Genomic DNA, 23,211 nt, shown 5'->3' with positions numbered 1-23,211 from the left:
AACTAGAAAAGCTACAATTTCTGGGGAAATTGTGTGAAGTGTTCTTGCCTCCACCAGTGGTCTACAACTGGAGTGGGCGGAGTAACTGGGTGGAGTGGCTTGAGTAACTGTTGTGTGGTTGGAGTGGCTGGAGTAACTATGGAAAGGTTGGACTGGGCAAGTGGGCAGAGTAATTTTATGGAGTGGGCAGAGTAACTGTGTGGAGTGTTTGGAGTGAGTAAAGATAGTAAACATTACACTAACCAATTGATCAAATTTAAAAAGTGCACAAGGCAAGCTTGATAGAGTGAGAAATGCATTTCAACTTTTATTTATTTATATAGCATATTTAATTGCAATGTTGTAGCCCAAAGTGCTTCACAGTTACATTAAAACATACATTTATAAAAACATTAGCAGCCGATTTGTGTAGGTGGGCTCGAAAATGAGGGAGTGGTGACAGTTTAAAAATCATGTCCTGACTTTTCAGCTCACACTCTAGCTTTTGTCACTCTGCTGGCTGCTCACACACCTGGGTTCCTATCGCAACTCACTCTACGGCAAGGGCAGAGAAGAGCGGTTAAAAACAAACTGCTCCTATCTGCGCACTTCACTGGCGGTTGCCATGTTCAAATGGTTGTAGTTTAAATATTATAAATCCTACACCAAAGAGCTTTATATTGTGAGAATCATAAGACCCAGACCTACATTTTGATGCATGTCAATAGTGCCAGCGCTGCCTCCTCTTCATTGTTTACCTGCTCGCCGTTGCATCTGCAGCGGTGAGCAGGGGTAATTACACCCAAGCCGTCCCATTCATTGCAATGGTACGTATCGCTTTTATACACTTGTATAGGAGCGATCCGTCCAACTGAAACGAATCGACAGCTTGGGTGTAATTACACCTGCTCACCACTGCAGATACAACGGCGAGCAGGTAAACAATGAAGAGGAGGCAGCGCTGGCACGGCGCGCGCCTTCTCTTCAAACAGCTGATCGGCGGGGGGGCCGGGTGTCGGACCCCAGCCGATCTGATATTGATGACCTATCCTGAGGATAGGTCCTCAATAAATATAACTTGGACAAACCTTTTAAGTGTTCTTGCATGGCAAGAGCCCTTACTGTTATCTCACATATATATTCTTATTATTATAGCCAAATTTACCACCCTAACTCCTCCCACAGTTTTTACACTACATAGACAGTAATATACCGAAACTATTTTTTTGTGGAACGTTTTGCCGAATGGTTCAGGAAATATCAGGGTTTTTGTGGCGAAATTGGTCCCATAGGAATGAATGGCGGAATGTTCAAAACTAGAGTGGGAGCTGAAAAATCAGGACATGATTTCTAAACTGCCACCACTCCCTCATTTTCAAGCCCACCTACACAAATATTATATCAAAACGTTTAGCTATCCCAGCTGCCACAAAAAATGTGAACGGCTAAGCCATAGTCCTGATAGTTTTTACAATATGACCATTTGTTTGCAACTCACACCGCCCATTGACACTCATTGAAACTCCAATGTAGCCACCTCAAATATGAAGGGCAATTTCTAAACTGCGACTGTGCCTTCATTTTTAATATTTCAGAGACATAATGAACTCCTTCCTCAGTGGTGGAAGGAGTCAGTCAAGACTCCGAAACGCGTCTGGTGTTCAGAGATACACCTGCAATCCCCAAGTTTTATTTAAAATCCATGGATACATGAAGAAATTATCTTTATATTGAAAGATGTGAAGCGCTTCAAAGGCAACTACCGTAAATCCTCCTCCCAGAATTTTCCATCTGTTTAAGAAACCTTACAAGCCCAAGACCGGCGCATTAGAACGTGTGGGACGCCAAGTGCCGGCAAAGCAAACCACGTGGGACGCCAAGCACTGAGTCTGGGGATTACAGAAAATAACTGCCAGAAGTAAAGACTGCACCAGCCGAACTAGCTACAGGAAAGAGGTAAGGGGTCAGTATACGTGGGACGTGGGACGCAACGGTTGGCATATGCTAGTAACGGACGCCTATTTGCATCACTGATCATTGAGAGATAGAATTGTTATCAACAAGGCTGAGCGGAATAACGCTACCAATAAGATTGAATCTTGCAAAGCTTAATGGATACAATATGAACAATCAAATGTATCTAATCTGTTGAACTAAGCAACAGCCCTATAAGTATCATTAAGAGTGAACTATCTGCAAAGGGGACATTATCTCTATAAGCAAATCAGTTGACTCGTGGGATAAACAAATTATGATATTTTAATATGTTCTAAAATATGTTACTTTTAAAAAGGGAACCAGTCATCAACTTTATGCTGACCTCACTGAAGGCAGCATAAAATAGTGACAGAAATGCTGATTTCAGCGGTGTGTCCCTCATGAGCTAAAAGTGGTTGCCGAGAACCAGCCTCATAATCATTGCAGCACAGGCCTTGAGAAGAGTCAAATCTACCTGAGAAGAGTCTTGGTTATTATAATCTCCTGCTCTCCCGCCCATCTGCTGATGATTGGCAGTTCTCTCCTAGAGAGAAAGGGAGAAAACTAGGTAGAAGACTGTCAGTCATCAGCAGGAATTTGAACAAAACAATTCAGATGCAGTTGAAGTTCAGGCTTTCAGTTTTAATTCAGTGGACTGAACAAAATGATTGCATAAAAATGTGGGAAACTAAAGCATTTTTTATACTCAATCCCTTCATTTCAGGGGCTCAAAAGTAATTGGACAAATTAAATAATTGTTAATAAAATGTTAATTTCTAATACTTGGTTGAAAACAGTTTGTTGGCAATGACTGCCTGGAGTCTTGAACTCGTGGACATCACCAGACGCAGTGTTTCCTCCTTTTTAATGCTCTGCCAGGCCTTTACTGCAGCGGTTTTCAGTTTATGTTTGTTTGTGGGCTTTTCTGTCTGAAACTTAATTTTTAACAAGTGAAATGCTCTATTGGGTTCAGATCAGGGGACTGACTTGGCCATTCAAGAATATTCCACTTATTTGCTTTATGTTTTGGGTCATTGTCCATCTGTATTATGAAATGCCGTCCAATCAGTTTGGCTGCATTTGAGCACACAGTATGTCTCTGAAAACCCCAGAATTCATCCGGCTGCTTCTGTCCTGTGTCACATCATCAATAAACACTAGGGACCCAGTGCCACTGGCAGCCATGCATGCCCAAGCCATCACACTGCCTCCGCCGTGTTTTACAGATGATGTGGTATGCTTTGGATCATGAGCTGCACCATGCCTTCGCCATACTTTTTTCTTTCCATCATTCTAGTAGAGTTTGATCTTGATTTCATCTGTCCAAAGAATGTTCTTCCAGAAGTCTGCCGGTTTTTGAAGATTTTTTTTTAGCAAAGTCCAATCTAGCCTTCTTATTCTTGAGGCTTATGAGTGGCTTGCACCGTGCAGTGAACCCTCTGTATTTACTTTCATGCAGTCTTCTCTTTATGGTAGATTTGGATATTGATAAGCCTATATCCTGGAGAGTGTTGTTCACTTGCTTGGCTGGTGTGAAGGGGTTTCTCTTCACTATGGTAATTATTCTGCGATCATCCACAACTGTTGTCTTCGGTGGGTTTCCAGGTCTTTTTGAGGTCCAGTGCTTTCTTTCTCAGGATGTACCAAACTGTAGATTTTGCCACTCCTAATAGTGAAGCAATTTCTCGGATGGGTTTTTTCTGTTTTTTTCGCAGATGAAGGGTGGCTTGTTTCACCTGCATGGAGAGCTTTTTTGACAGCATGTTTACTTTTCAGCAAAATCTTCAAAATGCAAGCACCACACCTCAAATCAACTCCAGGCCTTTTTTTTAAACATCTTTTTATTGCTTTTTATTTCCAAGTAGATGTACATTAATACACAAATAAAGCGATCCAATAGTCAACACAACGTGTGCTCTTCATTTGGATATAACAATTCCAGAATTACCCCTCACAACTCCCGCACCCGCCATCTATCCCAAAGAAACTATTCCCTATGCAGCCACCCCACAAGCCTCTCTCTTTTCTAAGATATCATCCCATTACGTTTCTATAGATTTTCCCTATACTGTCGTTTTTCTCAGCACCAAGGGACCAGAGGCTTAACTAACCTTTAGTTTCCCCCGGGTGCCTTTCAGATCTTCTAACAAGTACCAGGTCAAAAGTTTAAAGGATCCCAACAGCCTTGGGTATTCCGAACACGAGACGTATTCTAGCATAAATTGTTTCCATGTTTGGAAAAAGATTTTCCCAAATATCTCTGGTTGTTTGAGAGATTCGAGCCATTCGAGATGAAAGATATGTCCGAGTTGCCCAATCACTACATCCATCCGGAATAACCGAGGTCAGCCACTGTGCCAACAGAGATCTTTTGGCCATCATCAGCAACTTGTGTCCTATTGGGGGAAGGCCCCTATACCCCCTGCCCCCATTTCCATGCTCATTCACATCCTCCTCTACATGTAGAATAGCTAAAGATTGTGTAATAACTCATTGGAATTTGCTGACCCTATTCAGTATGTATCCCCTTTGCATCCAATACCCATACAGGTTTGGGCAGCTCCATAGGCCGTGATACAGGTCAGAATTTGACAGTGTACATCTGGGACATGCTATTAGCCTATCTGGTTTCCTGGAAGACCTGGGGAGGTCAAATACATAAATTGCGTGGTGTAATATTTTAATATGAGTTTCCCTCCCGTTCTCATTTATTATTGCTTTATATAAAGACGTGAGGCCTTTACGGGCAAGGTTTGTAACCTCTGCGATGACCAGTATCTGTCCCCATTTTTTTAAAAACTCTTTGGGGTCTCTGGTCCTTATCCTGGTGCTCAATGTCTGATATAATGATGATGTTATAGATGGTCAGCCAGTACATTTAAGAAAGGAGTCAAAATCATTAGGAGGCCCCTCCCGAGTCATGTCTCTGACTAAGCTTCTAGGGGAAATACACTGCTCAAAAAAATAAAGGGAACACAAAAATAACATCCTAGATCTGAATTAATTAAATATTCTTCTGAAATACTTTGTTCTTTACATAGTTGAATGTGCTGACAACAAAATCACACAAAAATAAAAAAATGGAAATCAAATTTTTGAACCCATGGAGGTCTGGATTTGGAGTCACCCTCAAAATTAAAGTGGAAAAACACACTACAGGCTGATCCAACTTTGATGTAATGTCCTTAAAACAAGTCAAAATGAGGCTCAGTAGTGTGTGTGGCCTCCACATGCCTGTATGACCTCCCTACAACGCCTGTGCATGCTCCTGATGAGGTGGCGGACGGTCTCCTGAGGGATCTCCTCCCAGACCTGGACTAAAGCATCTGCCAACTCCTGGACAGTCTGTGGTGCAACGTGACGTTGGTGGATAGAGCGAGACATGATGTCCCAGATGTGCTCAATTGGATTCAGGTCTGGGGAACGGGCGGGCCAGTCCATAGCATCAATGCCTTCGTCTTGCAGGAACTGCTGACACACTCCAGCCACATGAGGTCTAGCATTGTCTTGCATTAGTAGGAACCCAGGGCCAACCGCACCAGCATATGGTCTCACAAGGGGTCTGAGGATCTCATCTCGGTACCTAATGGCAGTCAGGCTACCTCTGGCGAGCACATGGAGGGTTGTGCGGCCCTCCAAAGAAATGCCACCCCACACCATTACTGACCCAATGCCAAACTGGTCATGCTGGAGGATGTTGCAGGCAGCAGAACGTTCTCCACGGCGTCTCAAGACTCTGTCACGTCTGTCACATGTGCTCAGTGTGAACCTGCTTTCATCTGTGAAGAGCACAGGGCGCCAGTGGCGAATTTGCCAATCTTGGTGTTCTCTGGAAAATGCCAAACGTCCTGCACGGTGTTGGGCTGTAAGCACAACCCCCACCTGTGGACGTCGGGCCCTCATATCACCCTCATGGAGTCTGTTTCTGACCGTTTGAGCAGACACATGCACATTTGTGGCCTGCTGGAGGTCATTTTGCAGGGCTCTGGCAGTGCTCCTCCTGTTCCTCCTTGCACAAAGGCGGCGGTAGCGGTCCTGCTGCTGGGTTGTTGCCCTCCTACGGCCTCCTCCACGTCTCCTGGTAGCACCTCCATGATCTGGACACTACGCTGACAGACACAGCAAACCCTTCTTGCCACAGCTCGCATTGATGTGCCATCCTGGATAAGCTGCACTACCTGAGCCACTTGTGTGGGTTGTAAACTCCGTCTCATGCTACCACTAGAGTGAAAGCACCGCCAACATTCAAAAGTGACCAAAACATCAGCCAGGAAGCATAGGAACTGAGAAGTGATCTGTGGTCACCACCTGCAGAACCACTCCTTTATTGGGGGCGTCTTGCTAATTGCCTATAATTTCCACCTGTTGTCTATTCCATTTGCACAACGGCATGTGAAATTGATTGTCACTCATTGTTGCTTCCTAAGTGGACAGTTTGATTTCACAGAAGTGTGATTGACTTAGAGTTACATTGTGTTGTTTAAGTGTTCCCTTTATTTTTTTGAGCAGTGTAGTTGGGACCTCTCAGTCCCCACTTCTTTTCTACCTTGGGCAATGTTGCCCATCATGGTTCTTTCTCATTAAATAAGTGTCCAATTTTTCAAACTCCTTTGCTCACCCAATGGCTGAAGATCTTACTATTTCTTCCAGGCTCAAAGGCTGGATTGTTTGTCAGGGGGAGGTGCTTAGAGAATTGATATGGTAGGCGAAAATGCTTCCTAATTACTTTCCGTGTAATTATGGTATCTCTGAGAACTAAGGATCTCTTAACAGGGGGTGGGACTTCCGATATTTTGGTTGTGTAGTAGGGCCACTAAATTCCATGGTCTGTCCAGTTGTTGTTCCAGTTTTAGGTTTGAATAATATGAGGTATTGTTAACCCAGTCAAGGATATGGCAACTAATACATGTTAAGTTTAGCCCGCCATGATCCTTTTTCAGTTTTAGCTTCTCCAGTGAGATTCTTGATCTTTTGCCATTCCAAATAAATCTAATAAATTTACTCTCCAACAATTGTATGTCTGCATGACATAAGAGCAGTGGGACAGTCTGGAGGGGGTATAATAATTTGGATATACACATCATTCTAATTAAGTGCGCTAGCGAAAGTGACAGACTGTCACCTGTCTAAATCCTGCAGGATTTTGTATATCAGGTTAGGAAAATTTAGCTGATATAAAGAGTGTGGTGATCTCCCTACTTTAATAACTAGATAGGTAATGTGGGATCTAACCTGTGTAACAGCGAGGCGAGATGCCAATTTGAATGATCGTTTATCACCTGGGGCTAGGGACATCAGCTCACATTTAGAAGTGTTCACCCTATAGCCTGATTAGTCACCAAAACTTTGTAGGGCCTAAAATATCCTCCCTACCTGCTCCTCTGGTTTCGCCAGAAATAGCACTACATCGTCGGCAAACAATGCAGCCTTAACCTGTCTGCTTCCTACCTTTATGCCCTCAAACAGGTCCCTCATGCCTGCCTTAACCTGTCTGCTTCCTACCTTTATGCCCTCAAACAAAATCTGCCTTCGAGACTAAGTGTGACGGGAAATGCCACAAGTAATCTGAACCTCTAGGATATGTGTCATTCAGTTCTAGTGTTACTGGGGCGTGGTCTGAGATGACTAAATCGCCTATTTCTGTGTGATCTACTTTGCCCTGTAAGGAATGGTGAACAAAGATCTAATCAATTCTGGACCGTGAACCCCGTGTGAGAGTAAAAGGTGTAACTTCTGTCATCTGGGTGTAAAAGACACCATGGATCTATCAGGCTTACACTCCCTATCAGTGGGCCTAAGGCCTTGTCTTGAGGCCCCCCGTTATATGTGTAGATTGTCTTCTATCCTCTTTCCCTTGTACCACCGAGTTAGTCACCCCCCACAATTTTATGAACCCAAGAGTTTGTTAGTAGGGTTCCTTCCAAGTCCTGAAAAAAAATTGAGTATTACTAGAGTTAGGACCATATAGGTTATAAACACTGTATCGGGTCTCCTGAACCTGCAAAGATACCTGTATCCATCGTCCCTGACAATCAGCAGAAGATCCTAGAACTTGATAATTTAACTTTCTATTAATCAGGATTAGCACTCCCACCTTCCGCTTAACTGAATCTGCCCCCAACACCTGTCCTACCCACAATTTTTTCATGCGGTCAAAATCCCCAGATTCCAAATGAGTTTCTTGTAGAACTATATTGGGTTTAAGTTTTTTAAGATGTCGAAGCACCATCCACCTCAGGCCCTTAACGTTCCAGATTACTTTCATAAAGTAGTAAATATATCTGGTGTATGATCGCACTGGGAAAACTTGGATAAAACCTGAGACTCTGGAGATGCTGCAAACCTAAAATTGAAACCCAAAACTTGTAAATTCTTTCCTCCCTCCCTCCCCCTCTTTTAAATATAACCTCCTCCCTATAAACATCTCCTGTTCTTCTTGTTTTCTCTTTTTTTCTTTTCCTGACTTCCTTTTTTCTGGGCTGCAGCTATCCCTCTTCACTTGACCCTTTTTCTTTTAGTCTATTATAGTATACGTTACAGTTATCGTACATACAGTATCTCATACATTCCCGTCCCTTAGGACTCTCCATAAATTTTAACTCTCCCATGGTTCCAATGCTACTAGCTGTAGACACATTTTGCTTTAAGCTCATCTATCGGTTTGCTTTCTTAACTCTTATTCGCAACATTGATACATCTTCCTCCCAATTGGTAAGCTAACCCACCCCCGTCTGTTTATGTGTATATATATCTATAATCATCAGAATACAATGATGAGGATATCAAGAGCCTCTCCAAGATAGGGCAATGGAAAAACGTCAGCGCTGCTTATTGAAAGACCTGCCACTTCTAGGCGAGTCTGTCCCGGGATTGTGTCTTCCACTCAGATCTGCTCCCTTTTTGTCTCATCGGTGTTCTGCATTCTGGGCTTTCGGCGGGATCTTGCCATGATGCAGTTCCATACAGTATCAGTCCTGGGTCCGAATCATCCCCTTTGCCCAGAAGGGATTGTAGCAAGTCCTCCGTCGCTGATGGGTCATGGCAAGTTGTTGCTGTTCCATCCCTGTTGATTACCCTCAACTTGGCTGGATATTGTAGCTGGAATTTGATTTGTTTTTTTGTATAAAGCGGAGCATATTCGGCTAAATTCCCTCCGTTTTTTAGCCACTGAAGCTGAGTAATCTGCAAATATCAGCACTGCGTGCCCTCTTATTGTCAACAGAGCCTTTCTGGATCTAAATGCTCGCAATATTTCTTCTTTGTCGCAGTAGTCCAGGTACCTCATAATGACTTGACGGGGCTTGGATACGGTTCTCTGGGTCCCCTCGCTATGATGGTGTAGCGTCGCGAGGGCAGGTCCTACCCGGTGAGCTCTCTCTACTTTGTGCCTCCCTTTTAGACCCAGTGCCATTGGCAGCTCCCTCTCACCGATGTCCTTGAGGGCCTGGAGTTGCACACTTTCAGGTAGGCCCAGTAGCTGCAGATTATTTAGTCTGGATCGGTTTTTCAAATCCACTAGACGGTCTTTCAATATAATATTCTGTTTATGGAGGTCTTGTAAGAGTTAGCCTTGGCCGTGTCTTCCTCCACTGATGCTAATCTCTGCTCCATTTCCTCAAAGCGCGCATCATGCTGCACCACTGCATCATGTAGTTGTCGTAAAGACAGACAGGGTTTTAGATGGAGTCTCCCTAATTTTGGGGGCCAGGTGTTTAGCCACTTCAATAGCCAGTGATTTATAGTCAATTCTATGAGGCTCAGTGAGCTCTTCAGGCTGCGAGAGCTGTGTCAGGGCAGTATCCTTGCCGTTGGTGGGAGTGGCAGGGCAGGAATCTGCTATCTTGCCAAGCCTGGTGCCTGCGGCAGAAACTTTGCTGCTCAATACCTTCTGGCTTCCGCTCCGTAGGAGATACCGGTCCGGTGACGCCCGGGGTGTCTGGTGATGTAGGTAACCAATTCCCACTTGCGGAATCCCCTTACTGTCGATTGGGCTTGAGCGGAGCCAGGTTTCATAAGAGGGGAGCACATAGCTTCTTCAATCTGCATCCTGCATCCCAGCGCCGGAATCGGAAGTTCCCTCCAGGCCTTTTATGTGCTTAATTGAGAATGAAATAATGAAGGAATTGCCCACACATGCGCATGAAACAGCTTTTGAGTCAATTGTCCAATTACTTTTCGTCCCTTTAAAAACAGGGTGCCACGTGTAAAAGGAGCTGAAACTCCTAAACCCCTTCATCCAATTTGAATGTGAATACCCGCAAATTAAAGCTAAAAGTCTGGACTTTATGTCCATTATATAACTATAACTTGAATATGTTTTATTAAACAGGTAATAAAAACAAAATTTGTGTCAGTGTCCAAATATATATGGACCCAACTATATATGCCAGTACCCATATCAACCACAGAGCTATGTGTTTATAATCGTAAGGCCCCTTTAAGACAGTATGGAAAGGAAAATACAATTTTAACAGTAAGCTTTCAGCCTCTTCCTGGAGCTGCTCTGGGGGAGGTGGGGTGTTTAATCTTCTGATCCATTTTATGATCCCCCAGAATGACAACATAGAAAACCATTACTTTCTGTATTTATTTGCTGTAATGAATTCAACTAATGGACCTTTCCACAGCCAGGGAATTTCCACGTAATACAATTAACAAGATCATTCCTCAGCTGCACAGAGTATTTCAGGAGAGGAAATTAAGAAAATTGGAAGGTTACCAAATAAACTGTAAGATGCTTCAAAGATCCCTTACAGCACAGAGTATTTCAGGAGTATGCTGACCTTGTACGGGGCAGTGACTTGCAGCAGAATTAGACTCTGCAATGTTGTGAAGGTAGAGTGAGAGAAGATGATAGGTCGCGCATAACTTGGATCTAGTTGGTTAAATGACTGGAGTGTATATGAGCAGGATGGCATGAAGTGTGAGAGCGGGTTTGATCACATACTGAACTTTGCTGCAAGATGAACTGCACCTGGACTTCGGGGAGGGGGGGTTGGGAGGGTTTTTTTCTGTGATGTTCTTATTGTTTGTGTTGTAAAACATAAAATATGGAGATTTTTTGTCTTCAAATAAAAAGATTTGACCGAAAAAAAAAAAAAGACTCTGCAATGTGACGACTCTGCATGCCATCACATGTTGTGTAGCTTCTCTGTTAAATGGTTGCCTGACACATTGGGGATTTGCTCTGGAATCCCATTGTAGATTCCACCAAGAAAGGGTGGGTTCACATCACGTTTTTCCCATCCCTTTTAATGTACAGAAAAAGTATACCATACAGCGGCATCCATTAACCATAGAGTTCCATTGTTAAAAAAAAAACAACTTATAGTTGTTTTTTTTACTGGACTGTGCAGGATACAAGAACGTGGTGTGCTGCATTTTTTAATCCTTTTTTTTGTAACTTAGACGTCAAATAGAGGCATAAAATGGTGTTTTAACAAATCACAATCACTCACAGCTAGGGATGAGTGAATCTACATCGGATGCTTCATCTGAAGTCGACTCGCATAAAACTTTGTTGTAATAATGTACGGAGTGGGAGCTCTGTACAGTATTAAAATGTATTGGCTCTAATAAGCCAAAGTTATTACTTTGCGAAGTCTCGCGAGGCTTCATGTAATATCTTCATGAATTAACCATTACTGTAAAAAAAAAAAAAACTGATACCGAACTCAGTACCACTTAGGACCAAACATGAGTTCAGTATCAAGGTTTTTTACAGTAATAATTAATTATCACACAAAGTCTCGCGAGTGAACGGGTCCGCAATCCTGAATGAGCGGTGCTGAATAGAGGCGCGGAAGCACTACAGAGTGCTGCCATGGGATTTTTCTCCGTGCCTCTGCATCACAAAAAAATAGAACATGTTCTATATTTTTGTGGTGCGGACAGATCACAGACCCATTCAAGTTGAATGGGTCTCGATCCGTCCCGGCCGCCTAACGGATGTTGCCTGTGAATTGGGGACCGCAAATTGCGGTCCCCAATGCACAGAATGGCCGCACAATGGCCGTGTGCATTGTTTGCATGAGGCCTTAGTCATATCTCTTTCTGGGAAAGCTGTGTGACTTATAACTAGGTAGATCTGCCTTTCAGGGCTTTGAAGTTGTGATCCCCAATGCATGGAACAGCCGAGCAATGGCCGTGTGCATGAGCCCCAAGGCTTTCAGAGTGATACAAGGGGAGAGAGATAGTCTTGACATCCACCTTTTTGCAAAAACCCATTTAATGTGAACCGGTTTAACATTATTATGTTTTTACGGGACAGTGTCACCTGCACACTTTCCAGCAGTATTACTGACCCCCCCCCCCCCCCCCTCCCTGTATGAAAAATCTCTGAACTTATTCACAAACCTGCCGAGCCATGAAAAAATCCATACAGATGACTGGAGAGGGGGATGCAGCTGCAGTTTTTCACCCATTCACACGTCCGTAGAACCGCAACGTTGCGGAACGAATCCGGACCCATTCATTCTCTATGGGGCTGGAAGAGACGTGGACAACACAGTGTGCTGTCCACATCCGCATTTCCGAAGCGCGGCCCCCGAAAAAAATAGAACATGTTCTATTCTTGTCCGCAATTGCAGTTTTATGGGGGTGCCGGCCGGGTGTATTGTGGATCCGCAATACACTACGGACGTGTGAATGGACCCTAAACCGTATGAAGGGAAGGAGATAACCAGGACACATTTGCTTGGTTCACAGCACATAGGAAAGCGCCAACATTGATTCTGGAAGAGCTTGCTCACTCGGCAGGCGTGGAGAGACAACATGGACATTTACAAAAACCTAAAAGCTGCAGGTTACACCCAGCAATTCTGGCTGCTCCACTTCTGCAGCTGGAGGAGGGGAGAGGTTTCTTTTTAATCTGAAGAGGCATTTTAGCTATTGTGACATTCCTGTTAAAATTCACCAGTTTATTGTCTTCAATTTACAAAAAAGTAAAAAAAAACTATAAAAACACCTGAAAACTTTAAGGCCTGGGCCACACTGCGACTCTTTGTATTGAATGACAACTGCAGTCCACAAGATTGTATTCATATGGACTGAAGCTGTGATTAAAATCAATAAGTCTCGTCACAAAAAGGATAGGTCATCAGTTCTAAAGTCTCAGAAAACCTTTTTCATTTGCCTTCAAACAACAATTTTCTTATAATTTGTTGTTGTCACTCTGTTACACCTACGAGAAATACATGAATATATTGACAATTGTGCTTTAGCATTCACTTTATCAAAGAGGTGAGCCCCTACAGCACTGACTAAACACTGTCAGGCTATGTAAGTAACACCCAGCTGTCAATTTATTCAACATTTCTAGAAGGAAAAACAGAAGAACAGTAAACAAGGTGGAATGCCAAGAAAAGATGATCCAGAGCGGTTATATTATGAAGGCGAACTAAAAGAGACATGTCAGGAGAGCTGACAGGTCCTCTTTTGAGGTACATGACTGACCAGACAGCGGCTCAGACGTGTGAGGTCATCACTGAAACAAAAACTATTAGAAGATTTGAAGGTTAAAAAAAAATTAAAAAAAGACAGAAAAAAAAAAGTAAAAAAAATGGCAACTATAAAAATAAAAAAAATAAAAATACATAAAAACACCTTCTCAGCATCTCCCAGCTTCTTTAAACTTTTGTAGCAGTGGTTCGTCTGCCCGCAGGGCGTAGGTCAGGGCACGCTTTGTGTAGTACTGAGTGTCCAACTCTAGATTCTGTATGACGTCACTCAGGAGATGGGCGCGCTCCACAGTGATCCCCGGTGCCTCATGCCCCAGAGCTACAAAATGCACATGTAGGTGGTAATATGAGGGTTGGTAATGAAGATAGATCCGGAGCTGGTTACCCTGGACGTTGTACCGCTTCAAGATGGCTGCCTAAAAGATGGACCCCAGACAAGGAAGAGAGGAATGTGTAAGTATATAAATGATGCGTATATGCAGACCGTACTCTAAAGAAACATTCATAGCCCCACGGTGTATGTATTCTTTAAGCACTTTAAAAGGGAATGGGTCATCAGAAAACGATCTATTGTTTATACAGCCAGGTCCATAAATATTGGGACATCGACACAACTCTAAGATTTTTGGCCATGGTGATGGACCATGTGATGAGCGCAGGTCCTCAAAGAAGAAGAAGACAAGCCGCTGTAGCGCAGCCTAGTATCGGTAAATCTCAAATCCTGGTATCGAATCGATACAGGTACAAAAGTATCGATTGGGTATCGATAATTTGATACCCACTACGACCCTACCTCTGTGTATAGATAAGACAGGATCCACCATTCACAATAGGCGATTGTCAAATCTATTCTTTCTATGCTTTCACAGAGCATGCCTAGAATACTCTATCATAGAAGTCAATGAGGTGCCCTCATGACCATTGTGTCTATTGCCCTTGTGGCAGACCCCCATAATCCTGTTCAGAAGATAGAATGAAAAAAAGAAAACAATCTGTAGTCAGAAAATCAGATTTGCTATCTAGTTTTAACTGGCAAATAAAATTTTTGGCGACACATTTCCTTTAAACACCCAAACTGCTCCCTGGTGATCTACAATGGACTAATTATACGCCTTTGAGGATTATGTTCACGAAATCTGCGCTTTGAGCAGTCTGGCCGCGCACAAACCGTCAGCTGTGCGAGCAGGATTTAGACTGGACGGGCTTTCAGTCTCAAGTAATTCTCCATCATCACTCATTAGAGAATAGGTAAACTCAGTGTAATTGATATTACTATTTTGGACTGCAAATCACTTGAAGGGGAGCAGTGCTGCAGTACCCAGACACGGCAACTACATGGCGCTGTGTAGTCTGGGTGCCGCAGCTGATTGGAAAGGGTGCATGGTGTCAAGCCCCCACCGATGTAATATTGGTGACCTATCTAAATGAGAGGGCATCTATAAATTAGGTAAACACAACCCCCTTCCCATTTCTCACCTGTCCCTCATGAAGGATATTCTTCAGCAGTGGCAGATGATCCCCATTAAGATCTCGTAAGGACTTGATGCCACGCGGGTGACAGATGGCGATCAGGTACAGATCATCTACCTATTAAACAAGAAAGTAAAAAAATAATAATAAGCATTTCATAGTAGGGGGCTATAGTCGGCAGGGACAGAAATCTAACCCAGGCCCTGGTATCTGAGGGCCCTTTTGCTACATAAAGGGGGGCACCGGTATTATACGTGGTGGGAGTCCTGTTACAGATTTTGCATAAGGGCACAGAAGCTTCAGGTTACTCCTCGGTTTCAGAAAACTGGACTCCTCCAGAAGACACACTTGGGGAATTTAACACTATTTAGGATCAGGGGAGGGGGAAAGGTTCAGGGAGATACTGCATTACATAGCTGCTTCCCAGATATATCACCTGATTCAAACTAGTGCCAAAATAATAAACCCCCAATGTAATCTCAGCAGAGGCTGGATCTTGGATGCCTCGTCTTTGGCTCATTGCTCGGATGCTGAATGTGATACGACAATTAGTGAATGGATCATCGCGGCCGCCGATAAGGACAAGCTTGGCATTTCCAGAGAACACAAACATCCACTTTAAGGACTAAAACAAGAAAGATATTAAATCTCTCATGCCTGCAGTGAAACGTGAGGACGCTTCAGGACGTCGGCACCAGTCAACTCTAAGCAGACCATGACACTTCTCCAATACACTGCTGGAACGTCATCCCTGCTCCTCGGCTTGTCCTCCGGATTGAGATCTTAAGGCTTTCTATACCAATGTCTTACTTCTGTTTCTGGGAAAGCTTAGTGACTAGCAGTAAGGTTGCCACTCCCAAAGAGGCTGTCGCCCAGCTTTTCTATTTCAGGAAAGCTGGATGCTACATGGTTGTATTGGCTGCACTAACATGCTGAAACAGACAAGTCGAGATACACACAAGACTCAGACACCTGATCTGGACTAAACCTTGCATCTTGATGGTTTCCCATTGTCAGCGCTCTCCATCCTCCATCTCCCATATGACAACTGTGCAGTAACAGGATCCCAGGAATTCAGGGCCTTGATCTTGCCAAACACCGCATCATTGTACACAGCAGAGGAATCAGAAAGGTTCTCACTAACTACATGAAATAAGGAGCCGGTGACAACCCAACACCAGGATGGGAGGATTCACAGACCGGGGGGAGATAAAGAGCGTATACTTGTTCACTGCTGTACACAAGAGCTACTGAGGATAAAGGCCTGATTACGGATGCCGGTGGACCTTAAAGAGGACCTTTCACTAGAATAAAACATCTAAACTAACTATACAGACATGTAGCGCGGCGCTCAGGGATCTCCCTGCACTTACTGTTATCCCTGGGCGCCGCTCCGTTCTCCCGTTATAGCCTCCGGTATCTTCATAGTTAGGCTCCACCTAACCTGCCGGCGTCTCATTCTTCCATGCTGTAGTGCTGGCCAATCGCAGCGCTGAGCTCATAGCCTGAGAGAAAAAAAAGCCTCTCAGGCTATGAGCTGAGCGCTGCGATTGGCCAGCGCTACAGCATGGAAGAATGAGACGCTGGCAGGTTCCCCTGGGTGGAGCCTAACTATGAAGATACCGGAGGCTATACCAGGCGAACGGAGCGGCGCCCGGGTAGAACAGTAAGTGCAGGGAGATCCCTGAGCGCCGCGCTACATGTCTGTATAGTTAGTTTAGATGTTTTATTCTAGTGAAAGGTCCTCTTTAACCACCTCAGCCCCCAGTGCTTAAACACCCTGAAAGACCAGGCCACTTTTTACACTTCTGACCTACACTACTTTCACCGTTTATTGCTCGGTCATGCAACTTACCACCCAAATGAATTTTACCTCCTTTTCTTCTCACTAATAGAGCTTTCATTTGGTGGTATTTCATTGCTGCTGACATTTTTACTTTTTTTGTTATTAATCGAAATTTAACGATTTTTTTGCAAAAAAATGACATTTTTCACTTTCAGTTGTAAAATTTTGCAAAAAAAACGAGATCCATATAGAAATTTTGCTCTAAATTTATAGTTCTACATGTCTTTGATAAAAAAAAAATGTTTGGGTAAAAAAAAAATGGTTTGGGTAAAAGTTATAGCGTTTACAAACTATGGTACAAAAATGTGAATTTCCGCTTTTTGAAGCAGCTCTGACTTTCTGAGCACCTGTCATGTTTCCTGAGGATCTACAATGGCCAGACAGTACAAACACCCCACAAATGACCCCATTTTGGAAAGAAGACACCCCAAGGTATTCGCTGATGGGCATAGTGAGTTCATGGAAATTTTTATTTTTTGTCACAAGTTAGTGGAATATGAGACTTTGTATGAAAAAAAAAATAAAAAAAAAAATCATCATTTTCCACTAACTTGTGACAAAAAATAAAAAATTCTAGGAACTTGCCATGCCCCTCACGGAATACCTTGGGGTGTCTTCTTTCCAAAATGGGGTCACTTGTGGGGTAGTTATACTGCCCTGGCATTCTAGGGGCCCAAATGTGTGGTAAGGAGTTTGAAATCAAATTCTGAAAAAAATGACCTGTCAAATCCGAAAGGTGCTCTTTGGAATATGGGCCCCTTTGCCCACCTAGGCTGCAAAAAAGTGTCACACATCTGGTATCTCCGTACTCAGGAGAAGGTGGGGAATGTGTTTTGGGGTGTCATTTTACATATACCCATGATGGGTGAGAGAAATATCTTGGCAAAAGACAACTTTTCCCATTTTTTTATACAAAGTTGGCATTTGACCAAGATATTTATCTCACCCAGCATGGGTATATGTAAAAAGACACCCCAAAACACATTCCTCAACTTCTCCTGAGTACGGGGATACCAGATGTGTGACACTTTTTTGCAGCCTAGGTGGGCAAAGGGGCCCACATTCCAAAGAGCACCTTTTGGATTTCATAGGTCATTTTTTACTGAATTTGATTTCAAACTCCTTACCACACATTTGGGCCCCTAGAATGCCAGGGCAGTATAACTACCCCACAAGTGACCCCATTTTGGAAAGAAGAGACCCCAAGGTATTCGCTGATAGGCATAGTGAGTTCATGGAAATTTTTATTTTTTGTCACAAGTTAGTGGAATATGAGACTTTGTATGAAAAAAAAAAAAAAAAAATCATAATTTTCCACTAACTTGTGACAAAAAATAAAAAATTCTAGGAACTTGCCATGCCCCTCACGGAATACCTTGGGGTGTCTTCTTTCCAAAATGGGGTCACTTGTGGGGTAGTTATACTGCCCTGGCATTTTCCAGGGGCCCTAATGTCTGGTAAGTAGGTAAATGACCTGTGAAATCCGAAAGGTGCTCTTTGGAATGTGGGCCCCTTTGCCCACCTAGGCTGCAAAAAAGTGTCACACATCTGGTATCTCCGTACTCAGGAGAAGGTGGGGAATGTGTTTTGGGGTGTCTTTTTACATATACCCATGCTGGGTGAGAGAAATATCTTGGCAAAAGACAACTTTTCCCATTTTTTTTATACAAAGTTGGCATTTGACCAAGATATTTATCTCACCCAGCATGGGTATATGTAAAATGACACCCCAAAACATATTCCCCAACTTCTGCTGAATACGGAGATACCACATGTGTGACACTTTTTTGCAGCCTAGGTGGGCAAAGGTGCCCAAATTCCTTTTAGGAGGGCATTTTTAGACATTTGGATACCAGACTTCTTCTCACGCTTTGGGGCCCCTAAAATGCCAGGGCAGTATAAATACCCCACATGTGACCCCATTTTGGAAAGAAGACACCCCAAGGTATTCAATGAGGGGCATGGCGAGTTCATTGAAAAAAAAAAAATTTGGCACAAGTTAGCGGAAATTGATTTTTTTGATTTTGTTCTCACAAAGTCTCCCTTTCCGCTAACTTGGGACAAAAATTTCAATCTTTCATGGACTCAATATGCCCCTCAGCGAATACCTTGGGGTGTCTTCTTTCCAAAATGGTGTTATTTGTGGGGTGTTTGTACTGCCCTGGCATTTGAGGGTCTCCGCAATCATTACATGTATGCCCAGCATTAGGAGTTTCTGCTATTCTCCTTATATTGAGCATACGGGTAATGAGATTTTTTTTTTCCGTTCAGCCTCTGGGCTGAAAGAAAAAAATGAACGGCACAGATTTCTTCATTCGCATCGATCAATGTGGATGAAAAAATCTCTGCCAAAAAAAGAAAAAGGAGGGGAAAGGCGTCTGCCAGGACATAGGAGCTCCGCCCAACATCCATACCCACTTCAGCTCGTATGCCCTGGCAAACCAGATTTCTCCATTCACATCAATCGATGTGGATGAATAAATCATTGCCGGGATTTTTTTTTTTATATATACAAAGTGTTTGCCAAAGTATATGAACACCGCCACCTCCTCAGCTCATATGCCTCGGCAAACGTATCTTTTACTGCAGAGGAGAAATCTCGTCTTGCAGCGCCGCATACACCGACTTGCGTGTAATCTGACAGCAGCGCAATGCTTCTGTCCGAATGCACATCAGTGCTGCAGCTAGTCGATCGGTTGGTCCACCTGAAAGGTAAAAAAAACAAAACAAAAAAGAAAAAACCAGGCCGCAAAGCAATAACTTTATTAACTGTTGAACAGAACATAGAAACTTTTTTAACTGAACATTTAACTTTTTTACTTACCGGTATTTTTTTTTTTGTTTAGTTTTTTTTACCTTTTATAGAACAAACCTCTCCTTCCCCATGGGACAATGTGCAAAGCGCAAATCGCCCAAAGATGCGGCGAAGTACATTATGCACTTTATCCCAGGTGAAAGGAGAGGTTTGCAGCAGCTGTGAGTGAATGGGCTCTAATAGCCCTGTGTGCCTGTCCTGGTGAGATGTGATCCCTATGCTAGGTGTACCTGTGTGTGGTACTTCCGGAAACACTCTCCATAGCATAGGGCAGGGTGGTCAGCACAGTCAGGACAGAAATAGCGGGTGTCACGCCTTATTCCACTCCTGCTACAGACACGACATCTTTTTCGGGGTGACGGTTGGGTTGAGGTACCAGGAACGACACTGGGGAAATGTCGCTCGTGTAGACGGCTAACTACACTGGTGGATGGGGCCACGGAACCTCCTGGGTAAAGGAGGTTCTCGATGATCTCTTCCTGGAATTTGAGGAAGGATCCTGTTCTCCCAGCCTTACTGTAGAGAACAAAACTATTGTAGAGCGCCAATTGAATTAAATATACAGACACCTTCTTATACCAGCGTCTGGTTCTGCGGGAAACTAAATACGGAGACAACATCTGGTCATTGAAGTCCACCCCTCCCATGAGCGCATTATAGTCGTGGACACAGAGGGGCTTTTCAATGACACGGGTTGCTCGCTCAATTTGGATTGTCGTGTCTGCGTGAATGGAGGAGAGCATGTAAACGTCACGCTTGTCTCTCCATTTCACCGCGAGCAGTTCTTCGTTACACAAGGCAGCCCTCTGCCCCCTTGCAAGACGGGTGGTTACAAGCCGTTGGGGGAAGCCCACGCGACTAGTTCGCATGGTGCCACAGGCGCAAATCCGTTCTAGAAACAAATGCCTAAAGAGGGCCACACTTGTGTAGAAATTGTCCACATAAAGATGGTACCCCTTGCCGAATAAGGGTGACACCAAGTCCCAGACTGTCTTCCCACTGCTCCCCAGGTAGTCAGGGCAACCGACCGGCTCCAGGGTCTGATCTTTTCCCTCATAGATCCGAAATTTGTGGGTATAGCCTGTGGCCCTTTCACAGAGCTTATACAATTTGACCCCATACCGGGCACGCTTGCTTGGGATGTATTGTTTGAAGCCAAGGCGCCCGGTAAAATGTATTAGGGACTCGTCTACGCAGATGTTTTGCTCAGGGGTATACAAATCTGCAAATTTCAGGTTGAAATGGTCTATGAGGGGCCGAATTTTGTGGAGCCGGTCAAAAGCAGGGTGGCCTCTGGGACGGGAGGTGGTATTGTCGCTAAAATGCAGAAAACGTAGGATGGTCTCAAATCGTGTCCTGGACATAGCAGCAGAGAACATGGGCATGTGATGAATTGGGTGCGTTGACCAATATGACCGCAATTCATGCTTTTTTGTCAGGCCCATGTTGAGGAGAAGGCCCAAAAAAATTTTAAGCTCGGAAACTTGGACTGGTTTCCACCGGAAAGGCTGGGCATAATAGCTTCCCGGGTTAGCGGTTATAAATTGTGTGGCATACTGGTTGGTCTCTGCCACGACTAAGTCCAAGAGCTCCGCAGTCAAGAACAGCTCAAAAAATCCCAGGGCCGAACCGATTTGAGCCGTCTCAACCCGAACTCCAGACTGGGCGGTGAAAGGGGGAACTACTGGTGCGGCTGAAGTTGGTGACTGCCAATCAGGATTTGCCAGCACCTCAGGGACTCTAGGGGCTCTACGGGCCCGTCTTTGCGGTGGCTGCGACGGGGTAACTATTGCACGTGCCACCGTACCAGCTTCAACTGCCCTTCTGGTGCTCGCTACTTCACCAGGTTGTACGGCAGTGCTGGTACTAGGTCCAGGAAGGGCTGCGCTGCTGGTGTATGCCTCACCACGTGATCCGGCAGCGACAGCCCCACTCTGCTGCTCTTGAAGCGGATCCTGCGTAACCTGTGGTCTAGCGACATGGGGCCGGGTACGCCTGGTGCTGCCAGGGACCTCCACCTCCTCGTCCGAACTTTGGGTCAGAGAGCCACTGCTTTCCACAGGTTCATATTCTGACCCGCTAGATTCGTCAGATGAGGGTTCCCACTCCTCATCCGACTGGGTCAGAATCCTGTAGGCCTCTTCAGAAGAATACCCCCTGTTTGACATTTTGGACTACTAAATTTAGGGGTATTCCCTGAGACTACCCAAGAAAAAAAGCAAACCTGTCTTACAAAGGGGAGGCTAGCGAAGTACCGGAGGCCGCTGCGGTTGATAAAAAATATCAAAACTGATTTTTTTATCGCCGCAGTGCGTGTAAAATGAATGTGCAGTGATCAAAAAATAATAATTTTTTGTCACTGCGGTGGGGCGGGCGTGGGTGAACGCACGTGTGGGCGACCGATCAGGCCTGATCGGGCAAACACTGCGTTTTGGGTGGAGGGCGAGCTAAGGTGACACTAATACTATTATAGATCTGACCGTGATCAGTTTTGATCACTTACAGATACTATAAAAGTACAAATGCTGATTAGCGATACGCTAAACAGCGAATAAAAGTGACTGCGGTGCGGTGGGGTGGGCGCTAACTGACGCTAACTACCTAACCAAGGGGCCTAAACTATCCCTAAAACCTAACAGCCAATACCAGTGAAAAAAAAAAAGTGACAGTTTACACTGATCACTTTTTTTCCTTTCACTAGTGATTGACAGGGGCGATCAAAGGGGTGATCAAAGGGTTAATTGGGGTGCAGGTGGGTGATCTGGGGCTAAGGTGTAGTGTTGGTGTACTCACAGTTCAGTCTGCTCCTGTGCTGGATCCAACCGACGAAAAGGACCAGCACAGGAGCAGACAAGCCATATAACAGATCATATTTACTAATATGATCTGTTATATGACTTTGGATTGGATTTTTTGAAAATCGCCAGCCTGCCAGCCAATGATCGTTGCTGGCAGGCTGGTGACGAACTTGTTCTTTGAATTTTGCCGGCCCGCGATGCGCATGCGCGGGCCGGCTTGGAGCGAAATCTCGCGTCTCGCGAGATGACGCGTATATGCGTGACTCTGCGCAGCGCTGCCACCTCCGGAACGCAATCCTGCGTTAGGCGGTCCGGAGGTGGTTAAAGAAGACCTGTTTTCATAGCTACATACATTCTCCATATAACAACAATTCTGGAGCATCTATGTTGTGCCATTTCTTTATTATTCCTGCTAGAAGTTATGAATGAATTACTAGCAGTCTGCAGTAAGTGTACAGAGGGGAGGTAACCAGTTGGGGGGCGGGGTGTACCTGCACAGTCTGAAAATGGAAACACCGATTCAATAGAGTGAGTCTGTGCAGGTACACCCCCCCCCCCCCCCAACTGGTTACCACCCTCTGTACCCTTACTGCAGACTGCTAGTAATTAATTTATAACTTCTAGTAGAAATAATAAAGGAATGGTACAACAGAGCCATAAGAATAGATGCTCCAGAATTGTTAGTACATGGGGAATGCATGAAGCTATTAAAACAGGCATGTCAGGAGAGCCGACAGCGCCTCTTTAAAAAGGTGTGTTCCCGGATTACTATGTATGTTTTTAACAGATAAGGATACTTTCTCACCTGCGGCAGAGTGATCTGGCAAGCAGTTCTGTTGCTGGAACTGCCTGAGAGATCCGGCAAAA

General features: G+C 44.4%; 1 protein-coding gene across 1 annotated transcript in view; it reads right to left on the bottom strand.

Moving 5' to 3' along the window:
• Nucleotides 1-13,512: 13,512 nt before the first annotated feature.
• The window catches only part of DCPS (decapping enzyme, scavenger), a 37,126-nt gene continuing 27,427 nt past the window's right edge, over nucleotides 13,513-23,211 (bottom strand). The window contains exons 5-6 of the mRNA XM_040431641.1: nucleotides 14,892-15,002; nucleotides 13,513-13,831 (exon numbers count right to left, since the gene is read on the bottom strand). Coding sequence (XP_040287575.1) covers nucleotides 13,565-13,831; nucleotides 14,892-15,002 — 378 coding nt within the window. The 3' untranslated portion in view covers nucleotides 13,513-13,564. The remainder of the gene's footprint in view (nucleotides 13,832-14,891; nucleotides 15,003-23,211) is intronic.

The sequence above is a fragment of the Bufo bufo genome, chromosome 1, assembly GCF_905171765.1.
Source record: "Bufo bufo chromosome 1, aBufBuf1.1, whole genome shotgun sequence".
In the NCBI taxonomy this organism is placed as follows: Eukaryota; Metazoa; Chordata; class Amphibia; order Anura; family Bufonidae; genus Bufo; species Bufo bufo.
Note: the sequence above shows the minus strand (reverse complement) of the source record. Positions and strands in the feature narration are given on the sequence as shown.